This window comes from Oncorhynchus mykiss, chromosome 13, assembly GCF_013265735.2.
Source record: "Oncorhynchus mykiss isolate Arlee chromosome 13, USDA_OmykA_1.1, whole genome shotgun sequence".
In the NCBI taxonomy this organism is placed as follows: domain Eukaryota; kingdom Metazoa; phylum Chordata; class Actinopteri; order Salmoniformes; family Salmonidae; genus Oncorhynchus; species Oncorhynchus mykiss.
In genome coordinates, this window is record NC_048577.1 from 13789066 (window position 1) to 13812529 (window position 23464).

At 46.7% G+C, this 23464-nt stretch overlaps 2 protein-coding genes across 6 annotated transcripts; one reads left to right on the top strand and one right to left on the bottom strand.

Annotated features, from left to right (window-relative positions):
• Nucleotides 1-626: 626 nt before the first annotated feature.
• Nucleotides 627-14349, top strand: LOC110485703 (centromere protein M). Of its 2 annotated transcripts, none has more exons than XM_021556835.2 (6): nucleotides 627-839; nucleotides 1054-1133; nucleotides 1364-1462; nucleotides 1574-1653; nucleotides 11914-12005; nucleotides 13019-14349. In XM_021556835.2, the coding sequence occupies exons 1-6, from the start codon at nucleotides 783-785 to the stop codon at nucleotides 13166-13168; spliced, it is 558 nt and encodes a 185-aa protein (XP_021412510.1). In that variant the 5' UTR covers nucleotides 627-782; the 3' UTR covers nucleotides 13169-14349. The 2 variants fall into 2 exon arrangements, with proteins under 2 accessions (XP_021412510.1, XP_021412511.1); XM_021556836.2 differs by having other exon boundaries at nucleotides 641-839; nucleotides 1367-1462.
• LOC110485704 (myoglobin-like) lies at nucleotides 9688-23004 on the bottom strand. 4 transcript variants are annotated; one of them, XR_005035456.1, is made up of 7 exons: nucleotides 21186-22808; nucleotides 20912-20989; nucleotides 20405-20594; nucleotides 13694-13719; nucleotides 13502-13606; nucleotides 11879-11983; nucleotides 9688-11072 (listed from the first exon to the last, which is right to left on the bottom strand). XR_005035456.1 is itself a non-coding variant. In XM_021556839.2 (5 exons), exons 1-5 carry the CDS (start codon nucleotides 21266-21268, stop codon nucleotides 13579-13581), a joined length of 405 nt encoding a protein of 134 aa, XP_021412514.2. In that variant the 5' UTR covers nucleotides 21269-22811; the 3' UTR covers nucleotides 13155-13578. The 4 variants fall into 4 exon arrangements, 2 of the variants coding, with proteins under 2 accessions (XP_021412514.2, XP_036796242.1); XM_021556839.2 differs by lacking the exons at nucleotides 9688-11072; nucleotides 11879-11983 and having other exon boundaries at nucleotides 13155-13606; nucleotides 21186-22811; XM_036940347.1 differs by lacking the exons at nucleotides 9688-11072; nucleotides 11879-11983; nucleotides 13694-13719 and having other exon boundaries at nucleotides 13155-13606; nucleotides 21186-22816.
• Between the last annotated feature and the right edge of the window lie 460 nt (nucleotides 23005-23464).

Below are 23464 nucleotides of genomic sequence, written 5' to 3' on the forward strand. Positions count from 1 at the left end.
TGGAATCCTTAGTTGAAACAACAAAGCAGACACCCCGCCTGCGTTTTGGTACAAAGCTGAGGGATGGGCCTGGAGAACTGTAACCTTTCAAATTCATAGCTATGGATGACAGGACTTACCATGATATAAACAATTATGTTAACCATGTTTTGAGGTTATATAGTATTAACATTTTGTTTATTAACATTGGAGTGTAACAAGGTTAAACTTGCTCAGCAAGGTAGCCTAGTGGTTAGAGCATTGGACTAATAACCGAAAGGTTGCAAGATCAAATCCCCGAGCTGACAAGGTACAAAATCTGTCGTTCTGCCCCTGAACAGGCAGTTAACCCACTGTTCCTAGGCCGTCATTGAAAATAAGAATTTGTTCTTAACTGACTTGAAAAAAAAACTGGCTCGTGAGGCATTTATACATTACATTCAAGAATCAATGGGTATATATCATTCATTTATACGTTCAAAAATGGATGTAGCAACTATGGCTTCTAGCTTTAATTTACTGTTTATCAAAGAAATATCCGAATTATTGTGCAAAGTGGAGGTAGCAGCAGGATTACATTTGTGTAGTTACACTTTTTAGACAGTAGATTGCAGTCGTGCTCCGTAAGAAAATGGCAGCAGAAGAAGACGTCATGACGTTTAACGGAAGTTTGAAATTACGCGCCACAAAAGTCATGGATAAATTATTTTATTCCACCATAACATTGGAGTTGTGTATGAATTGTTATTTAGCGACAGGATTGTTGAACGCTTTATAACACAATTTGACTTTTTGGAAGTAAAATGTCTTTACTCAAACCATTTAGTAAACTTCCTGGACTAAACACGGCCAACATACTGGTAAGTGGTCCTGTAAGTAACGTTGGCCTAGGTAGCTAGCAAACGTAACTAATTAGCAAAGATTCTTATCACTACGACAAATGGGACATTACTGCTATCCAGATTATTGATACATTTACATAAACAGAAGTCAATATTTGTATCTGCTTAGTTAGATAGCTGACACAACACCGCTAACTCACCCGTTACTCAATGAATGTGTTTCTTATTCCAGCTGGTGGAGAACGAAGAGCAATTTCAGCAGAAGTTAGCTGACACTGTTGTTCTTCAAGAGAAGACTGTCAACGTCAATGTGTAAGTACTGAATTGAGTTCTCAACTAGCGAGCTAGGTAGGGGTTTTGACTAGATGGTATACAGCTACAGACGGAAGAGACTTTTCATAACATGTTAGGGGATTTAGGTTTAAAAAAGTATTAGAGTTAGCTAAAATGCTCTCCTAACCTGCTACGAAAAGTCACTTGACGAAAGTAGCTGTATACCATCTAGTCACAACCCTTCTAACAGTCTTGTCTTTCTGTACCAGAAGGTTGGCCAGAAGCCTCCCACTCCCCATGGAAAATGAGGAGTCTCGGCCACGGATAGATCTGGTGGTTTTCATCATTCACCTAACCTCAGAGCTCAGGTACATTCACATACAGACAATAAGAACCATCCATAGAGAGATGGACCTATTGTGTGGCTTTTACTGGCCTCCACTTCCAGTGGTAATGCTACTGCTTTTCTCTCTCCTCAGCTTCCAGTCAGCAGAGACCTCCCTCAAGTATTTAGACCCAGGTTACTTCCAGGGCAAAGTCTGCTTCCTGGTTACCAGTGGTAAGGAAATGAACTCGCCTGTCTATCCTTCTCCTTTATCCATCTTTCATCAACACTTATCACAATTATTATATATTTTTTATTTTGTTTGTACTTTTACCCTGTTTTCTCCCCAATTTCATGGTATCCAATTGGTAGTTAGTCTTGTCTCATCGCTGCAACTCCGGTACGGAGTCCTCCGAAACACAACCCAGCCAAGTCATACTGCTTCTTCACACAAAGCCTGCTTAACCCGAAAGCCAGCCGCACCAATGTGTCTGAGGAAACGAAGGTTACGTATGTAACCATGGTTATGTGAGCAATATGGATCACTCCAATATATTGGTATCATTCCGCGGCAGAGGGATACATCCGAGGTGAGGATTTACAGATTTACTCCCGTGTACACCTGTGTCACAGCTGGGGTCTGCCCCTATATATAGATCCCATGGCTGCGACACGTTCTCTACATCATTTGAGGTGCCTCTATATATTATTACTTATTTTTTAAATTTCACCTTTTATTTAACCAGGTACGCCAGAACAAGTTCTCATTTACAACTGTGACCTGGCCAAGATAAAGCAAAGCAGTGCGACAAAAACAACACAGGGTTACACATGGAATAAACAACCGTACAGTCAATAACACAATAGAAAAATCTGTATACAGTGTGTGCAAATTAAGTAAGGAGGTAAGGCAATAAATAGACCAATAGTGGCGAGTAATTACAATTTATCAATTTACACTGGAGTGAGATATGTGGCAAGTAGAAATACTGGTGTGCAAAAGAGCAGAAAAACAAATATGGGTATGAGTTAGATATTTGGATGAACTATTTACACATGGGCTGTGTACAGCTGCAGGGATCGGTAAGCTGCTCTGACAGCTGACGCTTGAAGTTAGTGAGGGAGATATAAGTCTCCAACTTCAGTGATTTTTGCAATTTGTTCCAGTCATTGGCAGCAGAGAACTGGAAGGAAGGGTGGCCAAAAGAGGTGTTGGCTTTGGGGATGACCAGTGAAATATACCTGCTGAAGTGCGTGCTACAGGTGGGTGTTTCTATGGTGACTAATGAGCTGAGATAAGTCGGAGCTTTACCTAGCAAAGACTTATAGATGGCCCGGAGTCAGTGGGTTTGGTGACGAATATGTAGCAAGGACCAGCCAACGAGAGCATACAGGTCGCAGTGGTTGGTAGTATATGGGGCTTTGGTGACAAAACGGATGGCACTGTGATAGACTGCATCAAATTTGCTGACGAGTGTTGGAGGCTATATTGTAAATGACATCGCTGAAGTCAAGGATCGGTAGGATAGTCAGTTTTACGAGGGTATGTTTGGCAGCATGAGTGAAGGATGCTTTGTTGCGAAATAGGAAGTCGATTCTAGATGCTTAATGTCTGGAAGGAGAGTTTACAGTCTAACCAGACACCTAGGTATTTGTAGTTGTCTAAGTCAGAGCTGTCCAGAGTAGTGATGCTAGTCGGGCGGGCGGGTGCGGGCAGCGATCGATTGAAGAGCATGCGTTTCGTTTTACTAGCTGTTAAGAGCAGTTGGAGGCCACGGAAGGAATGTTGTATTTTTTTTTTTTTTTTTTTTTTTTTTTTTTTTTTTAACCTTTATTTAACCAGGCAAGTCAGTTAAGAACAAATTCTTATTTTCAATGACGGCCTGGGAACAGTGGGTTAACTGCCTGTTCAGGGGCAGAACGACAGATTTGTACCTTGTCAGCTCGGGGGTTTGAACTCACAACCTTCCGGTTACTAGTCCAACGCTCTAACCACTAGGCTACCCTTGAAGCTTGTTTGGAGGTTTGTTAACAGCTGTATACAGAATGATGGCGTCTGTGTAGAGGTGGATCAAAGAATCACCCACAGCAAGAGCGACATCATTGATATATACAGAGAAAAGAGTCCGCCCGAGAATTGAAACCTGTGGCACCCCCATAGACTGCCATAGGTTCGGACAACAGGCCCTCCGATTTGACACACTGAACTCTGAGAAGTAGTTGGTGATCCAGACGAGGCAGTCATTAGAGAAACCAAGGCTGTTGAGTCTGCCAATAATGACAGAGTCGAATGCCTTGGCCAGGTCGATAAAGACGGCTGCACAGTCAGTACTGTCTTTTATCGATGGCAGTTATGATATTGTTTAGGACCTTGAGCGTGGCTGAGGTGCACCTGTGACCAGCTTGGAAACCAGGTTGCATAGCGGAGAAGGTACGGTGGGATTCGAAATTGTCGGTGATCTGTTTGTTCACTTGGCTTTCGAAGACTTAAGAAGGGCAGGGCAGGATAGCTATAGGTCTGTAACAGTTTGGGTCTAGTGTCTCCCCTTTTGAAGAGGGGGATGGCCGCTGCCGCCTTCCAATCTATGGGAATCTCAGGCGTTGCGGAAGAGAGGTTGAACAGACTAGTAATAGGGATTGCAACAATTGCGGCAGATAATTTTAGAAAGAGAGGGTCCAGATTGTTTAGCCCGGCTGATTTGTAGGGATCCAGATTTTGCAACTCTTTCAGAACACCAGCTGTCTGCATTTGGGTGAAGGGGAAGCGGGGGGGCTCGGGCCAATTGCTGCAGGGGGTGCAGAGCTGTTGGCAGGTGTTGGGTAGCCAGGTGGAATGCATGGGCAGCCGTAGAGAAATGCTTGTTGAAATTCTCGATTATCGTCGATTTTTCAGTGGTGACAGTGTTTCCTAGTCTCAGTGCAGTGGGCAGCTGAGAGGAGGCACTCTTATTCTCCATGAACTTTAGTGTCTCGAGTAGAGGTCGACCGATTATGATTTTTCAACGCCGATACCGATTATTGGAGGACAAAAAAGGCCGATACTGATTAATCGGACGCTTTTAATTTTTTTGTTGTTGTAATAATGACAATTACAACAGTACTGAATGAACACTTATTTTAACTTAATATAATACATCAATAAAATCAATTTAGCCTCAAGTAAATAATGAAACATGTTCAATTTGGTTTAAATAATGCAAAAACAAAGTGTTGGAGAAGAAAGTAAAAGTGCATTATGTGCTATGTAAGAAAGCTAACGTTTAAGTTCCTTGCTCATAACATGAGAACATATGAAAGCTGGTGGTTACTTTTAACATGAGTCTTCAATATTCCCAGGTAAGAAGTTTTAGGTTGTAGTTATTATAGGAATTTTTCTCTCTATACCATTTGTATTTCATATACCTTTGACTATTGGATGTTCTTATAGGCACTTTAGTATTGCCAGTGTAACAGCTTCTGTACCTTTCCTCGCTCCTACCTGGGCTTGAACCAGGAACACAACGACAACAGCCACCCTCGAAGCAGCGTTACTCATGCAGAGCAAGGGGAACAACTACTCCAAGTCTCAGAGCGAGTGACGTTTGAAACGCTATTAGTGCGTACCCCGCTAACTAGCTAGCCATTTCACATCACATCGTTACACCAGCCTAATCTCGGGAGTTGATAGGCTTGAAGTCATAAACAGCAGAGTTGCGGGCATAACGTATGAAAGTGCTGTTTGAATGTTTACGAGCCTAGTGCTGCCTAACATCGGTAAGTCAGACAGCTCTGTCAAATCATAAACTTAATTATAACATAATAACACACATAAATGCGGGCCTTAGGTCATTAATATGGTCGAATCCGGAAACTATCATCTCGAAAACAAGACGGTTATTCTTTTAGTGAAATATGGAATCGTTCCGTATTTTATCTAACGGGTGGCATCCAGTCTAAATATTCCTGTTACGTTGCACAACCTTCAATGTTATGTCATAATTACGTAAAATTCTGGCAAATTAGTTCGCAATGAGCCAGGCGGCCCAAACTGTAGCATATACTCTGACTCTGCGTGCAAAGAACGCAAGAGAAGTGACACAATTTCACCTGCTTAATATTGCCAGCTAACCTGGATTTCTTTTAGCTAAATATGCAGGTTTACAAATATATACTTCTGTGTATTGATTTTAAGAAAGGCATTGGTGTTTATGGTTAGGTACACGTTGGAGCAACGACAGTCCTTTTTCGCGAATGCCCACCACATCGATTATATGCAACGCAGGACACGCTAGATAAACTAGTAATATCATCAACCATGTGTAGTTATAACTAGTGATTATGATTGATTAAGTTTAATGCTAGCTAGCAACTTACCTTGGCTTCTTAACAGGCGGGCTCCTCGTGAGGCAGGTGGTTAGAGCGTTGGACTAGTTAACCGTAAGGTTGCAAGATTGAATCCCTGAGCTGACAAGGTAAAAATATATCGTTCTGCCCCTGAACAAGGCAGTTAACCCACCGTTCCTAGGCCGTCATTGAAAATAAGAATGTGTACTTAACTGACTTGCCTAGTTAAAAAAAAAAAAAAAAATCTGCAAAATCAGCGTCCAAAATTACCGATTTCCGATTGTTGTGAAAACTTGAAATCAGCCCTAATTAATCGGCCATTCCGATTAATCGGTCGACCTCTAGTCTCTAGCACTGTAGAGGATTGGAGTGATCCATATAGCTCACATAATCGTGGTTACATATGTAACCTTCGTTATGTTTCACTATATTGGTTCACTCCAATATTGGTATTCCCGTATCAGATTAGTCGGTGCTAGAGGGACCTGGTCAGCCAGCGGCGAAGTCCCAGTGCGGGACCAAGATGCAGGGACCGTCAATGTGGAAGGGACCACCGACACAGTCCCCGGAAGGGGAGGTGACGCCCAGGACCGTTGAATCCACTGCAGAGGGAGGTGCCACATTTACCTGATAGTACCTAGCAAAGGTGCAAGAGGAAGCCCAGCTGGCCGCAGCACAGTTCTCAGTGAGGGGCACTCCTCTCAGTAGAGCCCAGGATGCAGCCACACCTCGTGTTGAATGTGCCACCACAGATCCCAGCACTGGCATGCCAGCCAGGCTGTATGCTGTCGTAATCGTGTCCATGATCCAGTGAGAGAGCTTCTGCTTTGATAGCCCAGCCCCCAGGACTCTCTCACCATAACAGACAAAGAGCTGGTCTGTTGTTCTCACTGACCGTGTCCACTCCACATAGGCAGCCAGTGCCCTCACAGGGCACAGCATGCCGGAGGGAAGGTCAGACTCCCCCGCCACTGCCGGGAGGTCATAAGCAGACAGGATAAAAAGGATGTTCACATGCCTGTCTGACAAAACCTTCGGGAGGAATGAAGAGTTGGGGCGGAGAGATATACTCCTCCCCCCAGTGTCCATCCTTTAGCCCTCAGACTACATTGAGATCCCAGTTCACCAGTGAGCGGGTCCTAACTGGACGCAGGCGACGAACCCCCTTCAAAAACCTGGAGACCAAGGGATGGCGTCCCACTGGCCTGTCCATCCACCCCACAATGCAGGCAGATATTGCGGCCAAATACCCTCTGTGTTGAGGCTGCCACGCCCTCATCCAAGCGAGACTGCAGGTATTGGAGGACATACTGCACCCCACACGACTCGGGCATAACCTCAATACCAGTGCACCAAGAGCAGAACAACCGCCGGCACAACTGGTATGCCGCGGTTGTAGCCGGCGCCCTTGTGCTCTGCATGGTGTTCATTACACACTCCTGTAGTCCTAACATGGACCATTGGTACTGTTCAGTGGCGAATCCCACAGACTGAGGCGGTGCGGCATCGGATGCCACAGAGTTCCCCAGCCTGAGACAGCAGGCATGGTCTCTGGAAGTTGCCAAGGTGTCCCAGACAACAGGGGCAGAAGAAGGCTGGGCCAGTATGGGACCACCAGAAGCAGACGATGCTCTTCCATCCTAGTCCTGTCCAGCTCAGCCTGGATCAGGGGAAAAGGGGGAATGCGGAAAGCTCCAGCCCTGGCCAATCGAGAGCCAGAGCATCCAAGCCCAGAGGCCCTGGTGGCTCCAACATGGAGTACCACAGGGGGCAGTGTGCATTGTCCAGGGAGGCAAACCGGTCCCCCTGCACACTCCTGAACTTGTCCCACAGGTGCTGCACCACCTGGGGATGTAGGCTCCAGTCCCAAGGTGGCGGGCCCTCCCTCGAGAGCATAACCGCTGTCACACTCAGGATGTCAGATACGTGCGCTGCGCGTAGAGACGCTAGACGCACCTGAGCCCAGAGGAGCTCCTGTGCTGTAAGATTGAGGCGGCGTGACCTCAGTCCAACCTGATGGTTGATGTAAGCTGTTGTCTGTTCTCACCAGGATATGTCTTCCTTTCAGATGTGTAAGGAAAGACCGCAGGGCCAGCAGTACAGCTCAGCGTTCTAGTGTATTGATGTGCCTGCTGCTCCAAGGGGGTAATCTGGCCAATCTGCCCTTGGTCACTTTGTGAAAGTGCGGGGTGCCAAAGGGAAGAATCATGAATTCGTAAGCCATCCCTTTTGAAAGTGAATCGGAGGTACTGCCCATGAGCTGAGTGAACAGGAACATGAAGTACGCATCCCCAAGGTCCAGCGTCACAAACCACTGGTCCCTGGACACGGCCTGCAACACGCGGCTGGGGACAGCATGTGGAACCTCAGTACCTTCAAGTACCCATTGAGGTTGTGGAGGTCCAGAATCGATCAAAACTCCTTATTCTCTTTTTGAGACCACAAAATAAGAGGAGATCTCCGGCCGCAGGGTTTTCTTCAGGGGGTTGGCCACCGTGATGACACGAAAGGCACCTGAAGGACGGGGGCCGGCACCGGAATTGGAGTCTGTACCCCTCGAGCATTGTGGACAACACCCAGGGGGACCACACCCTCTCTCCCACTTTGCCCTTTGAGACCGGGAGAAGTGGCCGGGAAGGGTGTGTCGAGTCCTGCCGGGGCCCGCCTCTCCTCTGGCGCCCCGAGCGCCTGGGTTTCCCATGCATGTCCCTATGGCGGTGACGATTGACACCATCACACCTGTAACAAAGGGAAGCCATTAGCTCAACCAAGACACCAAGGCCACGGAGCAGGGGTCAGACGCCCTGGGAGAACTTATGTCGTGACCCCTTTGGAGGAATAGGAACCCGGTGAGGGATAAATTACCCAGTACCTCTGCAAAAACTGGGGAAGACCTGTGTGGGGGAAAAACAGGCTGTTTCTTCACCGCACGCTGTGCTGCTCCCGTTGTCGTCCCTTAACACAAGACAATGGTGCAGGAGAGGGACCCCACCCTCTGGAGCAGGGAAAGCAGACAAGACACCTCCATCACTTCCCAGAGGAGCTCCTATGTGCCCTCCTGCAGGTAGGCCTGCAGCAGCATGGCTGCGTTGGTAAGGCAGCCAAGAGAGAAGAGGGACCCATGTGTGGCTTTCAAGTCTGCATCAAATACTCGGGGGGTGGGTGGGGGTTCCGTCTTCAGTCGTGGGTTCCGCCCTGGCAGAACTCTCCTGCAAGGGGAACAGGGAACAGCTGTTGTCGCCTCATGCCCCCGTCCAGGACTGGCAGCAGATGGGCTCTGCCTGCGGTGGCTCCGGCCTCGCTTCCTGGGAAGGGTACTGTGCCCAGTAGAGGGACTAACAGCTCGCTGACGCACCACTTCTGCGGGAGGGAGCTCGTCCCCAGCCTGAGCCCGAGCCTGGCCGACCCACTCACGCATGGCCTCCAATCGCGCCAGGTGCAGGCATTCTGAGAACACCACACAAAACAGGCATCCAGTAGGGTGTTCCAGCCAGTGCATACAAGGTATGCGGATGCTCAGGGGGGATGCCACCATCACACCTGTCACAAAGGGAAGCCATAAGCTCAGCCAAGCCAACAAGGCCACAGAGCAGGGGTTTGACGCCCTGGGAGAGCTATGTCGTGACACGCTTGGAGGAATAGGAACCCGATGTCTTATCTTTGGCATCATTAAACTGAAGATTAATCTTTATTCAAATGACTAATTATTATGCGATTTAAATTGATTAATCATGTAACTGTAATTAACTAGGAAGTCGGGGCACCAAGGAAAATATTCAGATTACAACGTTATAATTTTCCTAATATAACTTTTCAGATATCTGATCAATAGTCTTCTGATTAATGAATTATTTATTTTACCTCACGTTAGTCTCATTCCAAATGTCGTAAATTGTTGGTTATCTGCGCGAACCCAGTCTTCACAATGAGTCATCCATACATCAATTGTCTTAAATCATTTATTTACTAAGTAATTCACAGAAATGCATAAACAAACAGTAGATAGTTACAAGGAAATGATAATGGAGTTTCCCTAGTAGGATAAACCGTCTTCGCGGCTTGTTGTACAAAAGGGAAGTGGGGGTCGACTGAGATAAGACAACACAGTTGATAATTATAACATTTGTAATGCTAGTCCTTTGCACATGACCACTCACTCATTTGGGAACAATTGCAATCAATATATATATTTACGCTCAGTGTGTCGTCGGGGTCTCTGTTGAAAAGTTTGTTTCTGTCGGAGAGTTTGTCCGCACTCTGTCGTGGTTAGAATGGATAGTTCAGAGTGACATTCATTCATGTAGTTATGGATAGATTTTTCGGCGGTTGTCGGTCTTCGCGTTCAATGATGCTGAATTCCTAGCTGCAGACTAGTAATTAATATAAAATACTTGTTCTTATTCTGTCAGTATCGATAGTCTAAGAGTTTAACCACGTGGTATGGTTAAAATATTCAGTCATCTACTCAAACCTTGGCCCTCTCGTTATCGAGGTTAGCTGGTCTGCAACCTTTGTCCTCTCGTAATTGAGGGAAACATGGTCTGTTGAAAAATTCTATAAGTGGGGCTTTTCTTCGGGAGGGCAGAAAAAGACTGCCTCATGACGCCAGGTCCAAACTGGGCTCATGGGCGGTCCTCTGATTTAGTTAAAAGGGAATTGGAGTTTCGTTCATTAAACAGTCCAAAATCACATTACACAATTTTACAAACAGTATCATCTTCACTCATTCATCTTATACAACAATTAGATGTAAACCTCATATCTGAGGCTATTATATAAACAGTGTTATGGTATTGTCTCCCATGAGTTTCACCAAATTGTACCAAACGGACCAGTTTGTAGCTGGTTACTTCACCGATCTTTTATACCTTCTCCAGAACATAAATGTTGTTCAGATCTCAAGTTCTGTGAGGTGGAAGAAATTCCTTTGTTCTCTATGAAAATTCACTCTCTCAAAACTGTGGCCATGAGGAGATAATCTCCTCCAGGAATTTACGACTTCTCTCTGACCACAGCAGCCTGGGTGCAGGAGACAGGGAGAGGGGGATGGGGCTTGCTGTACCCGACGAGGGTAACGTCATGACACCGGTGAGGGATAAATTACCCAGTACCGCTGCAAACACCGGGTAGACCCCTGTGGGGAAAAACAGGCAGACAAAAAAACAGCAACCAGGTAATGGATAAAACATTAGAAAAAGATTTACGCCAATATTACCTACCAGTTTCATATCCAAGCAGTAAAAACAGATCCATATGGAGTAACACCCGTTAAGGAACTCCAAAGTTAATGTCTCAACGTAGTGGAAAGCCCACTACGATACTCTTACACTCTGCAGGGGAAAGAACATGCAGTATGTTAAGGCAATTCACAACACACACACAGAGAACAAGCCAGTTGGCAAGTTGTGTAAGGAAAATTACAGTTTGTGGCAGCAAGAGCCACCAATATATTAATGCACATGGAGTCGTAGTGTAACGCAAGCATGACAAACCACAGGTGGAAGATACAGATCAACCATGCACAGCGAGTGGAGCACTGAAGAGGGACTGGCCAACTGGCCAGCTGCTCCATGCTGCAAACAGCCAGTGAGTATACTTCCACGCAAGATATTACACTTACCAGTGACTTACCAAGCGAACTTCAGAAAGTTTGTACCTCAAAACATACAGACGTCCGCCGATAAAATGAAAGTGAACATGACGCGGCCATGTGGTCTATACATATAGGGGCGGACCCCAGCTGTGACACAGGTGTACACACAAGTAAATCTCTAAATCCTCACATCGGATGTATCCCTCCGCCGCGGAGTGATACCAATATATTGGAGTGATCCAAACATAATACCGTACACCTGGCGATCGTGTCAGCGTGCATTGCGCCTGGCCCGCCACAGGAGTTGCTAGAGCTCGATGGGACAAGAACATCCCTGCCGTCAAAACACTCCCCTAACCTGGACGACGCTAGGCCAATTGTGTGCCGCCCCATGGGTCTCCCAGTCGCGACAGAGCCTGGACTCGATCCAGGATCTCTAGTGGCACAGCTAGCACTGCAATGCAGTGCCTTAGACCACTGCGCCACTCGGGAGGCCCTCGCTTATCACATTATATCATCATTATATTGAAAGATTTCTATCACCTGTGTTTCTGTGGTGTGTGTGTCTCCTCCTCCAGCTCGTAATGTGTCAGTGCCCCCTGAGCGGCTGGTCTCTGTGAGGAAGCTGGCTGCATCCCTCCACTGCCCCTTATTGTGTGCAGAGGATCAGGTATGAGTCAACTGTATCAGTTAACGCATAGACATGATTGACAGGTGACACTATTTGCTACCAAGGCAGCAGCTACTCTTCCTGGGGTCTGGCAAAATTAAGGCAGTTATACAATTTTAAAAACATGATTTATTTGTATTTAACCTTTTATTTAACTAGGCAAGTCAGTTAAGAACAAATTCTTATTTACAATGACGGCCTACCCCGGCCAAACCCGGACAACACTGGGCCAACTGTGTGCCACCCTTAGGGTCTCCCAATCACGTCCGGTTGTGATACAGCCTGGAATCGAACCAGGGTCTGTAGTGACACCTATAGCACTGAAATGCAGTGCCTTAGACCGCTGTGCCACTCGGAAGCCCCAAATACATACATTACAATACATTAAGAGTTCACAATACACTGTGTGCCCTCAGGCCCATACTCCACTACCACACATCTACAACACAAAATCTGTGTACAAGTGCGTATGTTATCGTGTGTATGCATACATGTCTGTGCCTATGTTTGTGTTGCTTCACAGTCCCCGCTGTTCCATAAGGTGTATTTTTATGTTTAAAAAAATAAAATAATAATAATCTGATTATACTGCTTGTATCAGTTACCTGATGTGGAATAGAGTTCCATGTAGTCATGGCGCTATGTAGTACTGTGCGCCTCCCATAGTCTGTTCTGGACTTGGACTGTGAAGAGACCATGTCTTGTGGGGTATGAATGGTTGTCTGAGCTTTGTGCTAATCGTTTAAACAGACAGCTCGGTGCTTTCAACATGTCAATACCTCTCACAAATACAAGTAGGGATGAAGTCTCCTCTACTTTGAGCCATACTAGAGCCTGTAGGACCTGCCTTGTTAGTGCTGTGAGTTTGTTTGTTTATTTAATGAAGCTTGTGTTATGAATAGACTGACAGGTAATACAAACTCATTATCTTTTATAAGTGTGTAATTCTGTTATTTCATGAAACATGTTTTTTTTCCCATTATTTATTCCTACACCTTTCTTTCTCCACTCAGACAACAGAGGGGGTGACCACGGCAGCACACCGATTACTGGCCATTCTCAAGGTAGCGGCCGGTCTTGTCCCTATGGCAACTGGTCTCTACCTGTCCACCTTGACCCGCTGCACTGTGCCCTCTGACATTGACCAGCAGAACTTTGAGTGATCTTGACCTTTAACCCAGTCCAGAACATCACCTGGACGAGCCAAGTCTGGTTGACCAGGTAGTTACATGGACTAACTTGTGCTCAATAGCTATTGCGGTCTCTAAAACAGATATGTAACAGGTTTATATAGAGTGGACTGCATGTGATAACGTTAACATTTTGTTTGTATATGCAGAATGTTTACCATGCACTTAGTACCTTTTTTTAAAATACGTTTTTGGTTTTGTTCACATTGTAAACTTTTAACCATTTACATTTGTTGTTGCTTTGATCTCATTTGTAAAGAAAGTCTGGTATCTTTGTAAATATAATTGAGGTTACACACTACTTACTTTTTTAGAATGTCTCGTTGCTGTGTCAATATACTGACATTAGGTGGAGTGCCTGCTGCCTGGCGAAAGCCGTTGGTTCAATGCCTCCAAATTGCTTTCTGGTTGCTATAGAAACAGGATGATAGAAAGGATGTCGTTTTCTGGGATACGCCCAACAGTGACAATTGAACCATGCAATTGATGTCCCCTTACCTTTCATTATGTAGTGTTTCTTTGACCTGTGAGAAATAAACGGCTTAGCTAGTTGATACAATCTTAAAGATGCTTTTATAAAGGTTTAGTAAAATTTCAGCCAGTAGGTTTGAAAGTGCTCACGAGCCAAAATAGGTTCCTGAAAATTGTGTACAACCATTTTGTAGGTTATTTTTATAACACATTCTTGTAATATGTTACGAATGTTTGTGCTTAAGATCCTTTTAAACCTCTAAATTGTGAACCAGCTATTTGCAGACTCCTGACCACCTCACGCCTACCAGTCTCCCTCCTGCCTCCTATTTCCTCTATCCCTAAACTCTTAAGTTCACATCCCCTTCCTGTTCAGATCAGGTATTTTGATAACCCTTGGTTGAAGATCTCCAGTGTGCTATCCCACTGGACAAAGACATCAGTTCAATGTCATTTGATTGAGTTTAACAAATTCAACATGAAAAACATGAACCATGTAACTGGATTTAGGTTTATAGTTGGGTGAAAAAAAAAACATTCCCGAAATTCCTTTACATTGACTACTTTTTTTGCAAATCCAATAAGTTTTCCACATGGATTCAACATCAAATGTATTTTGTTGTATTTGAAATGGTGTAGAAACATACAGTTGAAGTCGGATGTTTACATACACCTTAGCCAAATACATTTAAACTCGGTTTTTCACAATTCCTGACATTTAATCCTAGTAAAAATTCCCCGTCTTTGGTCAGTTAGGATCACCGCTTTGTTTTAAGAATGTGAAATGTCAGAATAATAGTAGAGAGAATGATTTAAGCTTTTATTTCTTTCATCACATTCCCAGTGGATCAGAAGTTTACATACACTCAATTAGTATTTGGTAGCATTGCCTTTAAATTGTTTAACTTGGGTCAAACGTTTTGCGTAGCCTTCCACAAGCTTCCAACAATAAGTTGGGTGAATTTTGGCCTATTCCTCCTGGTGTAACTGAGTCAGGTTTGTAGGCCTCCTTGCTCGCACACGCTTTTCCAGTTCTTCCCACAAGTTCTCTCGGATTGAGGTCAGGGCTTTGTGATGGCCAGTCCAATACCTTGTGTTAAGGTGCGTGAATGAGGACCCAAAAGCGAATTAACAAAACAGAGTTACTTTAATGACGAAAACAAAACGTAGGCTCAGACGGACAGGCAGATTCCGACAGGACAGGACAAGGTTACAGTAACACGACGATGGTCTGGTTCAGGCATGAATGACACAAACAAACAAACAAGAATCCGACAAGGACAGGAGCAGAAACAGAGAGAGATATAGGGACCTAATCAGAGGGAAAAAGGGAACAGGTGGGGAACGGGGTGAATGGGTAGTTAGAGGAGACAAGGGACAGCTGGGGGAAAGCGGGGGAGAAAAGGTAACCTGACACGACCAGCAGAGGGAGACAGGGTGAAGGGAAAGGACAGAGACAAGACAACATGACAGTACCCCCCCACTCACCGAGCGCCTCCTGGCGCACTCGAGGAGGAAACCTGGCGGCAACGGAGGAAATCCTCGATCAGCGCACGGTCCAGCACGTCCCGAGAGGGAACCCAACTCCTCTCCTCCGGACCGTACCCCTCCCAATCAACAAGGTACTGGTGACCACGGCCCCGAGGACGCATGTCCAAAATCCTGCGGACCCTGTAGATGGGTGCGCCCTCGACAAGGATGGGGGGGGGGGGGGGGGGGGGAAGACGAGCGGGGGCGCGAAGAACGGGCTTAACACAAGAGACATGGAAGACCGGGTGGACGCGACGAAGGTATCGTGGAAGAAGAAGTCGCACTGCGACAGGATTAATGACCCGAGAAATACGGAACGGACCAATGAACCGCGGGGTCAACTTGCGAGACGCCGTCTTAAGGGGAAGGTTCTGAGTGGAGAGCCAAACTCTCTGACCGCGACAATATCTAGGACTCTTAGTTCTACGCTTATTAGCAGCCCTCACAGTCTGCGTCCTATAACGGCAAAGTGCAGACCTGACCCTCTTCCAGGTGCGCTCGCAACGTTGGACAAAAGCCTGAGCGGAGGGGACGCTGGACTCGGCGAACTGAGATGAGAACAGCGGAGGCTGGTACCCGAGGCTACTCTGAAAAGGAGATAGCCCGGTTGCAGACGAAGGAAGCGAGTTGTGGGCGTATTCTGCCCAGGGGAGCTGTTCTGACCAAGACGCAGGGTTGCGAAAAGAAAGACTGCGTAAGATGCGACCAATAGTCTGATTGGCCCGTTCTGCTTGACCGTTAGACTGGGGGTGAAAGCCGGAAGAGAGACTGACGGAAGCCCCAATCAAACGACAAAACTCCCTCCAAAATTGAGACGTGAATTGCGGACCTCTGTCCGAAACGACGTCTGACGGAAGGCCATGAATTCTGAAAACATTCTCGATGATGATTTGTGCCGTCTCTTTAGCAGAAGGAAGCTTAGCAAGGGGAATGAAATGAGCCGCCTTAGAGAACCTATCGACAACCGTAAGAATAACAGTCTTCCCCGCTGACGAAGGCAGTCCGGTGACAAAATCTAAGGCGATGTGAGACCACGGTCGAGAGGGAATGGGAAGCGGCCTGAGACGGCCGGCAGGAGGGGAGTTACCGGACTTAGTCTGCGCGCAGACCGAACAAGCAGCCACGAAACGACGCGTGTCATGCTCCCGGGTGGGCCACCAAAAACGCTGGCGAATGGAAGCAAGCGTACCCCGAACGCCAGGGTGGCCGGCTAACTTGGCAGAGTGAGCCCACTGAAGAACGGCCAGACGAGTAGGAACGGGAACGAAAAGAAGGTTCCTAGGACAAGCGCGCGGCGACGGAGTGTGAGTGAGCGCTTGCTTTACCTGCCTCTCAATTCCCCAGACAGTCAACCCGACAACACGCCCCTCAGGGAGAATCCCCTCGGGGTCAGTGGAGGCTACTGAAGAACTGAAGAGACGAGATAAAGCATCAGGCTTGGTGTTCTTAGAGCCCGGACGATAAGAAATCACGAACTCGAAACGAGCGAAAAACAGCGCCCAACGCGCCTGACGCGCATTAAGACGTTTGGCAGAACGGATGTACTCAAGGTTCCTATGGTCAGTCCAAACGACAAAAGGAACGGTCGCCCCCTCCAACCACTGTCGCCATTCGCCTAGGGCTAACCGGATGGCGAGCAGTTCGCGGTTTCCCACATCATAGTTACGTTCCGACGGGGACAGGCGATGAGAAAAATACGCGCATGGGTGGACCTTGTCGTCAGAGAGGGAGCGCTGAGAAAGAATGGCTCCCACGCCCACCTCTGACGCGTCAACCTCGACAACGAACTGTCTAGAGACGTCAGGTGTAACAAGGATAGGAGCGGATGTAAAACGATTCTTGAGGAGATCAAAAGCTCCCTGGGCGGAAACGGACCACTTAAAGCACGTCTTGACAGAAGTAAGGGCTGTGAGAGGAGCTGCCACCTGACCGAAATTACGGATGAAACGACGATAGAAGTTCGCGAAGCCGAGAAAGCGCTGCAGCTCGACGCGTGACTTAGGAGCGGGCCAATCAATGACAGCTTGGACCTTAGCGGGATCCATCTTAATGCCTTCAGCGGAAATAACAGAACCGAGAAATGTGACGGAGGAGGCATGAAAAGTGCACTTCTCAGCCTTCACAAAAAGACAATTCTCTAAAAGGCGCTGGAGGACACGTCGAACGTGCTGAAGATGAATCTGGAGTGACGGTGAAAAAATCAGGATATCGTCAAGGTAAACGAAAACAAAGATGTTCAGCATGTCTCTCAGGACATCATTGACTAATGCCTGAAAGACAGCTGGAGCGTTAGCGAGGCCGAAAGGAAGAACCCGGTATTCAAAGTGCCCTAACGGAGTGTTAAACGCCGTCTTCCACTCGTCCCCCTCCCTGATGCGCACGAGATGGTAAGCGTTACGAAGGTCCAACTTAGTGAAAAACCTGGCTCCCTGCAGGATCTCGAAGGCTGAAGACATAAGAGGAAGCGGATAACGATTCTTAACTGTTATGTCATTCAGCCCTCGATAATCTATGCAGGGGCGCAGAGACCCGTCCTTCTTCTTGACAAAAAAAAACCCCGCTCCGGCGGGAGAGGAGGAGGGGACTATGGTACCGGAGTCAAGAGCTACAGACAAATAATCCTCGAGAGCCTTACGTTCGGGGGCCGACAGAGAGTATAGTCTACCCCGGGGGGGAGTGGTTCCCGGAAGGAGATCAATACTACAATCATACGACCGGTGTGGAGGAAGAGAGGTGGCCCTGGACCGACTGAACACCGTGCGCAGATCGTGATATTCCTCCGGCACCCCTGTCAAATCACCAGGCTCCTCCTGTGAAGAAGAGACAGAGGAAACAGGAGGGATAGCAGACATTAAACATTTCACATGACAAGAGACGTTCCAGGAGAGGATAGAATTACTAGACCAATTAATGGAAGGATTATGACAAACTAGCCAGGGATGGCCCAAAACAACAGGTGTAAAAGGTGAACGAAAAATCAAAAAAGAAATGGTTTCGCTATGATTACCAGAAACAGTGAGGGTTAAAGGTAGCGTCTCACGCTGAATCCTGGGGAGAGGACTACCATCCAGGGCGAACAAGGCAGTGGACTCCCTTAACTGTCTGAGAGGAATGTCATGTTCCCGAGCCCAGGTCTCGTCCATAAAACAGCCCTCCGCCCCAGAGTCTATTAAGGCACTGCAGGAAGCTGACGAACCTGGACCGACAAGGTAGTGCAGGATCTTGAAGGAGAGACAGGAGTAGTAGCGCTCACCAGTAGCCCTCCGCTTACTGATGAGCTCTGGCTTTTACTGGACATGAAGTGACAAAATGACCAGCAGAACCGCAATAGAGACAGAGGCGGTTGGTGATTCTCCGTTCCCTCTCCTTAGTCGAGATGCGGATACCTCCCAGCTGCATAGGCTCAGCTCCCGAGCCGGCAGAGGAAGATGGTAGTGATGCGGAGAGGGGGGCAACGGAGAACGCGAGCTCCTTTCCACGAGCTCGGTGACGAAGATCAACCCGTCGCTCAATGCGAATAGCGAGTTCAATCAAGGAATCCACGCTGGAAGGAACCTCCCGGGAGAGAATCTCATCCTTTACCTCTGCGCGGAGACCCTCCAGAAGACGAGCGAGCAAAGCCGGCTCGTTCCAGCCACTGGAGGCAGCAAGAGTGCGAAACTCAATAGAGTAGTCTGTTATGGATCGATTGCCTTGACATAGGGAAGACAGGGCCCTGGAAGCCTCCTCCCCAAAAACAGATCGATCAAAAACCCGTATCATCTCCTCCTTAAAGTCCTGATACTGGTTAGTACACTCAGCCCTTGCCTCCCAGATTGCCGTGCCCCACTCACGAGCCCGTCCAGTAAGGAGAGATATGACGTAGGCGACACGAGCAGTGCTCCTGGCGTAAGTGTTGGGCTGGAGAGAAAACACAATATCACACTGGGTGAGGAACGAGCGGCATTCAGTGGGCTCCCCAGAGTAACACGGCGGGTTATTGATTCTGGGCTCCGGAGATTCGAAAGCCCTGGAAGTGGCCGGTGGATCGAGGCGGAGATGGTGAACCTGTTCTGTGAGGTTGGAGACTTGGGTGGCCAGGGTCTCAACGGCATGTCGAGCAGCAGACAATTCCTGCTCGTGTCTGCCTAGCATCGCTCCCTGGATCTCGACGGCTGAGTGGAGAGGATCCGAAGTCGCTGGGTCCATTCTTGGTCGGATTCTTCTGTTAAGGTGCGTGAATGAGGACCCAAAAGCGAATTAACAAAACAGAGTTACTTTAATGACGAAAACAAAACGTAGGCTCAGACGGACAGGCAGATTCCGACAGGACAGGACAAGGTTACAGTAACACGACGATGGTCTGGTTCAGGCATGAATGACACAAACAAACAAACAAGAATCCGACAAGGACAGGAGCAGAAACAGAGAGAGATATAGGGACCTAATCAGAGGGAAAAAGGGAACAGGTGGGGAACGGGGTGAATGGGTAGTTAGAGGAGACAAGGGACAGCTGGGGGAAAGCGGGGGAGAAAAGGTAACCTGACACGACCAGCAGAGGGAGACAGGGTGAAGGGAAAGGACAGAGACAAGACAACATGACACCTTGACTTTGTTGTCCTTAAGCCATTTTGCCACAACTTTGGAAGTATGCTTGGGGTCAATGTCCATTTGGAAGACCCATTTGCGACCAAGCTTTAACTTCCTGATTGATGTCTTGAGATGTTGCTTCAATATATCCACATAATTTTCCATCCTCATGATGCCATCTATTTTGTGAAGTGCAGCAGTCCCTCCTGCAGCAAAGCACCCCTACAACATGATGCTGCCACCCCCGTGCTTCACGGGGGGGGGGGGGGGGGGGGGGGGTGTGTAGGTCGTTGAGGTAAACCCTTTAGCCAGCAAAGCCCAGCTCCTTGTAGGTGACGTCGATGTCAGCTATGATCACACCCATCACCTGCCTCAGAGCTTCGTGACCTGCCCCGTCCAGCCCTGCCTTCTCACCCATCACGTTGCAGATGATCTCAGTGATGAGCAGCAAGAGATGTTGATGTTTAACGTCATATTGAATAAAATCACTATAAAGGAAATTTCTCACTCAGCATTTTAGTAAACTAAGCATGACAGTGTCATGGTAAAACTGGAGTGAATGCAACAAATGTATGAATAGAGGGAAAAACAGTTTCAGATAAAGAGAGAAGGGAGGAGACTGGAATCATTCATCCTCACCATGAAGTTGTTGAGGGCAATCCTATGCTTGGTGGCATGGGTGGTTGCCAGGGGCTTAAGGATGGCAGCGTGGTCACCTTTAGCTTTCAGCAGCTCACCCAGCTTCATAAGCACAGTGGCCCCGTGGGCAGCTACTGCTGCGTTCCCTGACAGGTCGCCCGCGACAACGTCTGGGTGCTCTGCAAACAGACTAGAGGAAAGGCGAGAGAGAGGAAGAGAGATTTGTAAGGAGAGTTCAGTCTACAGTACAGACAGCATTTTTTTTAAGAACTCATTCCTGATTGCTATATCTACACATTGGCATCAACCCATTACATAGCATTACATTCAACACAACAGTCTAGTAGTTGATGGCCAGAACCACTCCAGTCAATCGCTTAGCCAACTCAGTAAAGTCTGGCTCTGGTCCATGGCATTTCGTGCATCTTGCTGATGTGTCTGAGTATCAGTAAGAAAAACGTAACGCCCTGGGCCAGAGCAAAGTACAGACCAATATTGTCCACTGACCGGCTCAGAACCAGTCCTCCATGTTTGTTGTAGTCAGCCTCCACTGGCCCCCAGCACCATGTCAAAGTTAGCCATGATCTGAGAAAGACAGACAGGGAGACTAAGGAGTGACATGACATACAGTACAAATCAGGGCTTGGGTCTTAACTAATAAAACGGCATCCATTTTCAGACGTGTCACTCAGGTTTACTCGCGCTCGTTGTCGCCAGTTTATTCATTATTACGCACACCTGCTGCTACCATCGTTACGTTCACCTGCGCCTCATGACTCACCTGGACTCCATCGCCTTCCTGATTACCTCCCCTATATCTGTCACTCCCGTCGGTTCTTTCCCCAGCTGTTGTTTCGGTTTCATGTCTTTACGCTACTCATTTTTCGTTAATTTGATAAATTCGCTGCCTGTATTTGCTTCCCGATTATTAACGTACACGTTACAAGCAGCTATTTAATCACAACGCGTTTCTTTTTTTGAAATTCACCTTCAATTGACCCCCAGCCCTGTTACAAACGCGTACAGTAGGAAAGCTAATGTTTTCTGTGCGGAGCAGTCAGTGGGTTAGGAATAGACAGACGGAAGCTGAGTAGAGGAACAAAATAATATCAGAATGAACAGGACCAATGAAGCAGCCAAAAAGACGGAATTATATGGTTTTAATTTACATTATAACCCCAATTCAGTAATGCATTAATCTAATCTAACATATGGCAAGCCTACTCAGCAAAACGCTATAGAAACAGTCAGCCATAAATCATAGTGGAGGGGAGAGGGTAGCTACGGATTGCATGCATTGTTAGAGGTGGTAAGTGTTAGGTGGCTAATTAGTAGGGGAGAGTTGAAGTAACTGACTGAAGTCAGTGAGTCAGCAGCACCACCTCAGTGGATCCAAAGCACTCTAGAAACGAGGATGTTACATTAGTTTGGTTTGTTTACTGCGTTAACACATGGCATGCAAAGTTGATAGTTGAACTTGCCAATACTAATAAAATATTAAATCCAGATGTTCGTTTAAATGTTCTCTTTTCAAAGGCAACAGTGTAGGGACTGTAGTAATTAAGCCAAAGGTCATTTCCCAATAGCTTTTCATTGACCTTGTCCTCATAGGATTCTATACCCATAGGTCAAAAATTGGGCAGTCCAGACAGCCATAAAATACAGCCCCATCAGCTCCTCCACATGGTCTTTACTAGCTAATTGTTAGATATTAATGCGCTGTTGGAGCTAGGAACATAAGCATTTCGCTACACCCGCAATAACATCTGCTAAATATGTGTATCTGACCAACAAAGTTGTATTTTCTACTCTGAACAATATAGCTGGATGTAGAGGCAGCAGACTTGTTCTGTCAGGACATATGTTCCAGCATCAGTGCACCATAAGTCCAACTGCTGCGTTGGCTTTGCATAGCCTCTAGGGGTATTCAACTCTTACCCTACAAGGTCCGGAGCCTGCCGGTTCTGTTCTACCGCATAATCAATTGCACCAACCTGGTGTTCCAGGTCTAAATCAGTCCCTGATTAGAAGGGGAACAATGAACAAACGCATCGAGGTCCAGAGTGTAGGTTGAGAATTCTGGACTATGGAATTCTGTGTACATGTATGTGTTGGTTTCTCTTCGAAGACACTGACATTCAAGCTGATGACAGGAGTAGATGTCATACAGTTCAAGTAGTTTACTGAAATTAATTTTGGGTTACAATATCAGCTCACCCAAACTCTCACTCATGATTAATACTGCAATGTGCTTTTGCAGCCTCAACAATAATGCTAGATAAAAACTAAACATTCTGTTTATTAAAGTGAATAAACATTTGATCCAAAAATGTATTTCTAAAGCAGGGCTACCCAACCCTCTTCCTGGAGATCTACCATCCTGTGGGTTTTCAGTCCAACCCTAATTTAACACACCTGATTATACTAATTAGCTGCTCAACAAGACCTCAACTAGCTGAATCAGATATGCTAAATTAGGGTAGGACTGAAAACCTATAGGAAGAGGGTTGGGCAGCCCTGTTTTAAAGCGTGACATAGAAGCATTGATACTGTACCAGTAAAGCAGGTAAATGTCCTGTGTCAATATTTCAAACTCCAAAATACTTTATAGTCAAACCCATCCCCAAACCATACCTTTTATACCTCCTCCTCCCTCTCACGCACTCATCCCAGACCAACCATCAATCTCTCTCTCCAAGTTAACTCCACCTCTAAACCTTCTAGCCCGCCCTCCCGTTAGGTTACCAAATTATGATACCATACCAGTTAGATTCCTTTCTGTCCCTCCCTGCATTGTGAATTCTATTGTCTCATAGTTCATAAGAAAAGACGGTTCCAAAATCAAGATTTCCAAGTCTATCAAATTCTGATTAGAAATGATTTCCAAAGTTGGTATGGTAATGCTCTATAGCTACAGTTCTTCAGAACTCTAAACCGTTTGCAGGCTCGGCCTAGTATGATAATTTAATAACATACATAAATCTCTCAATTGTTCATAATGTGTAAGAAATGCCATTTGACTCAATCCTATGACCCTTAGTATACGACAATAGCAGTGGT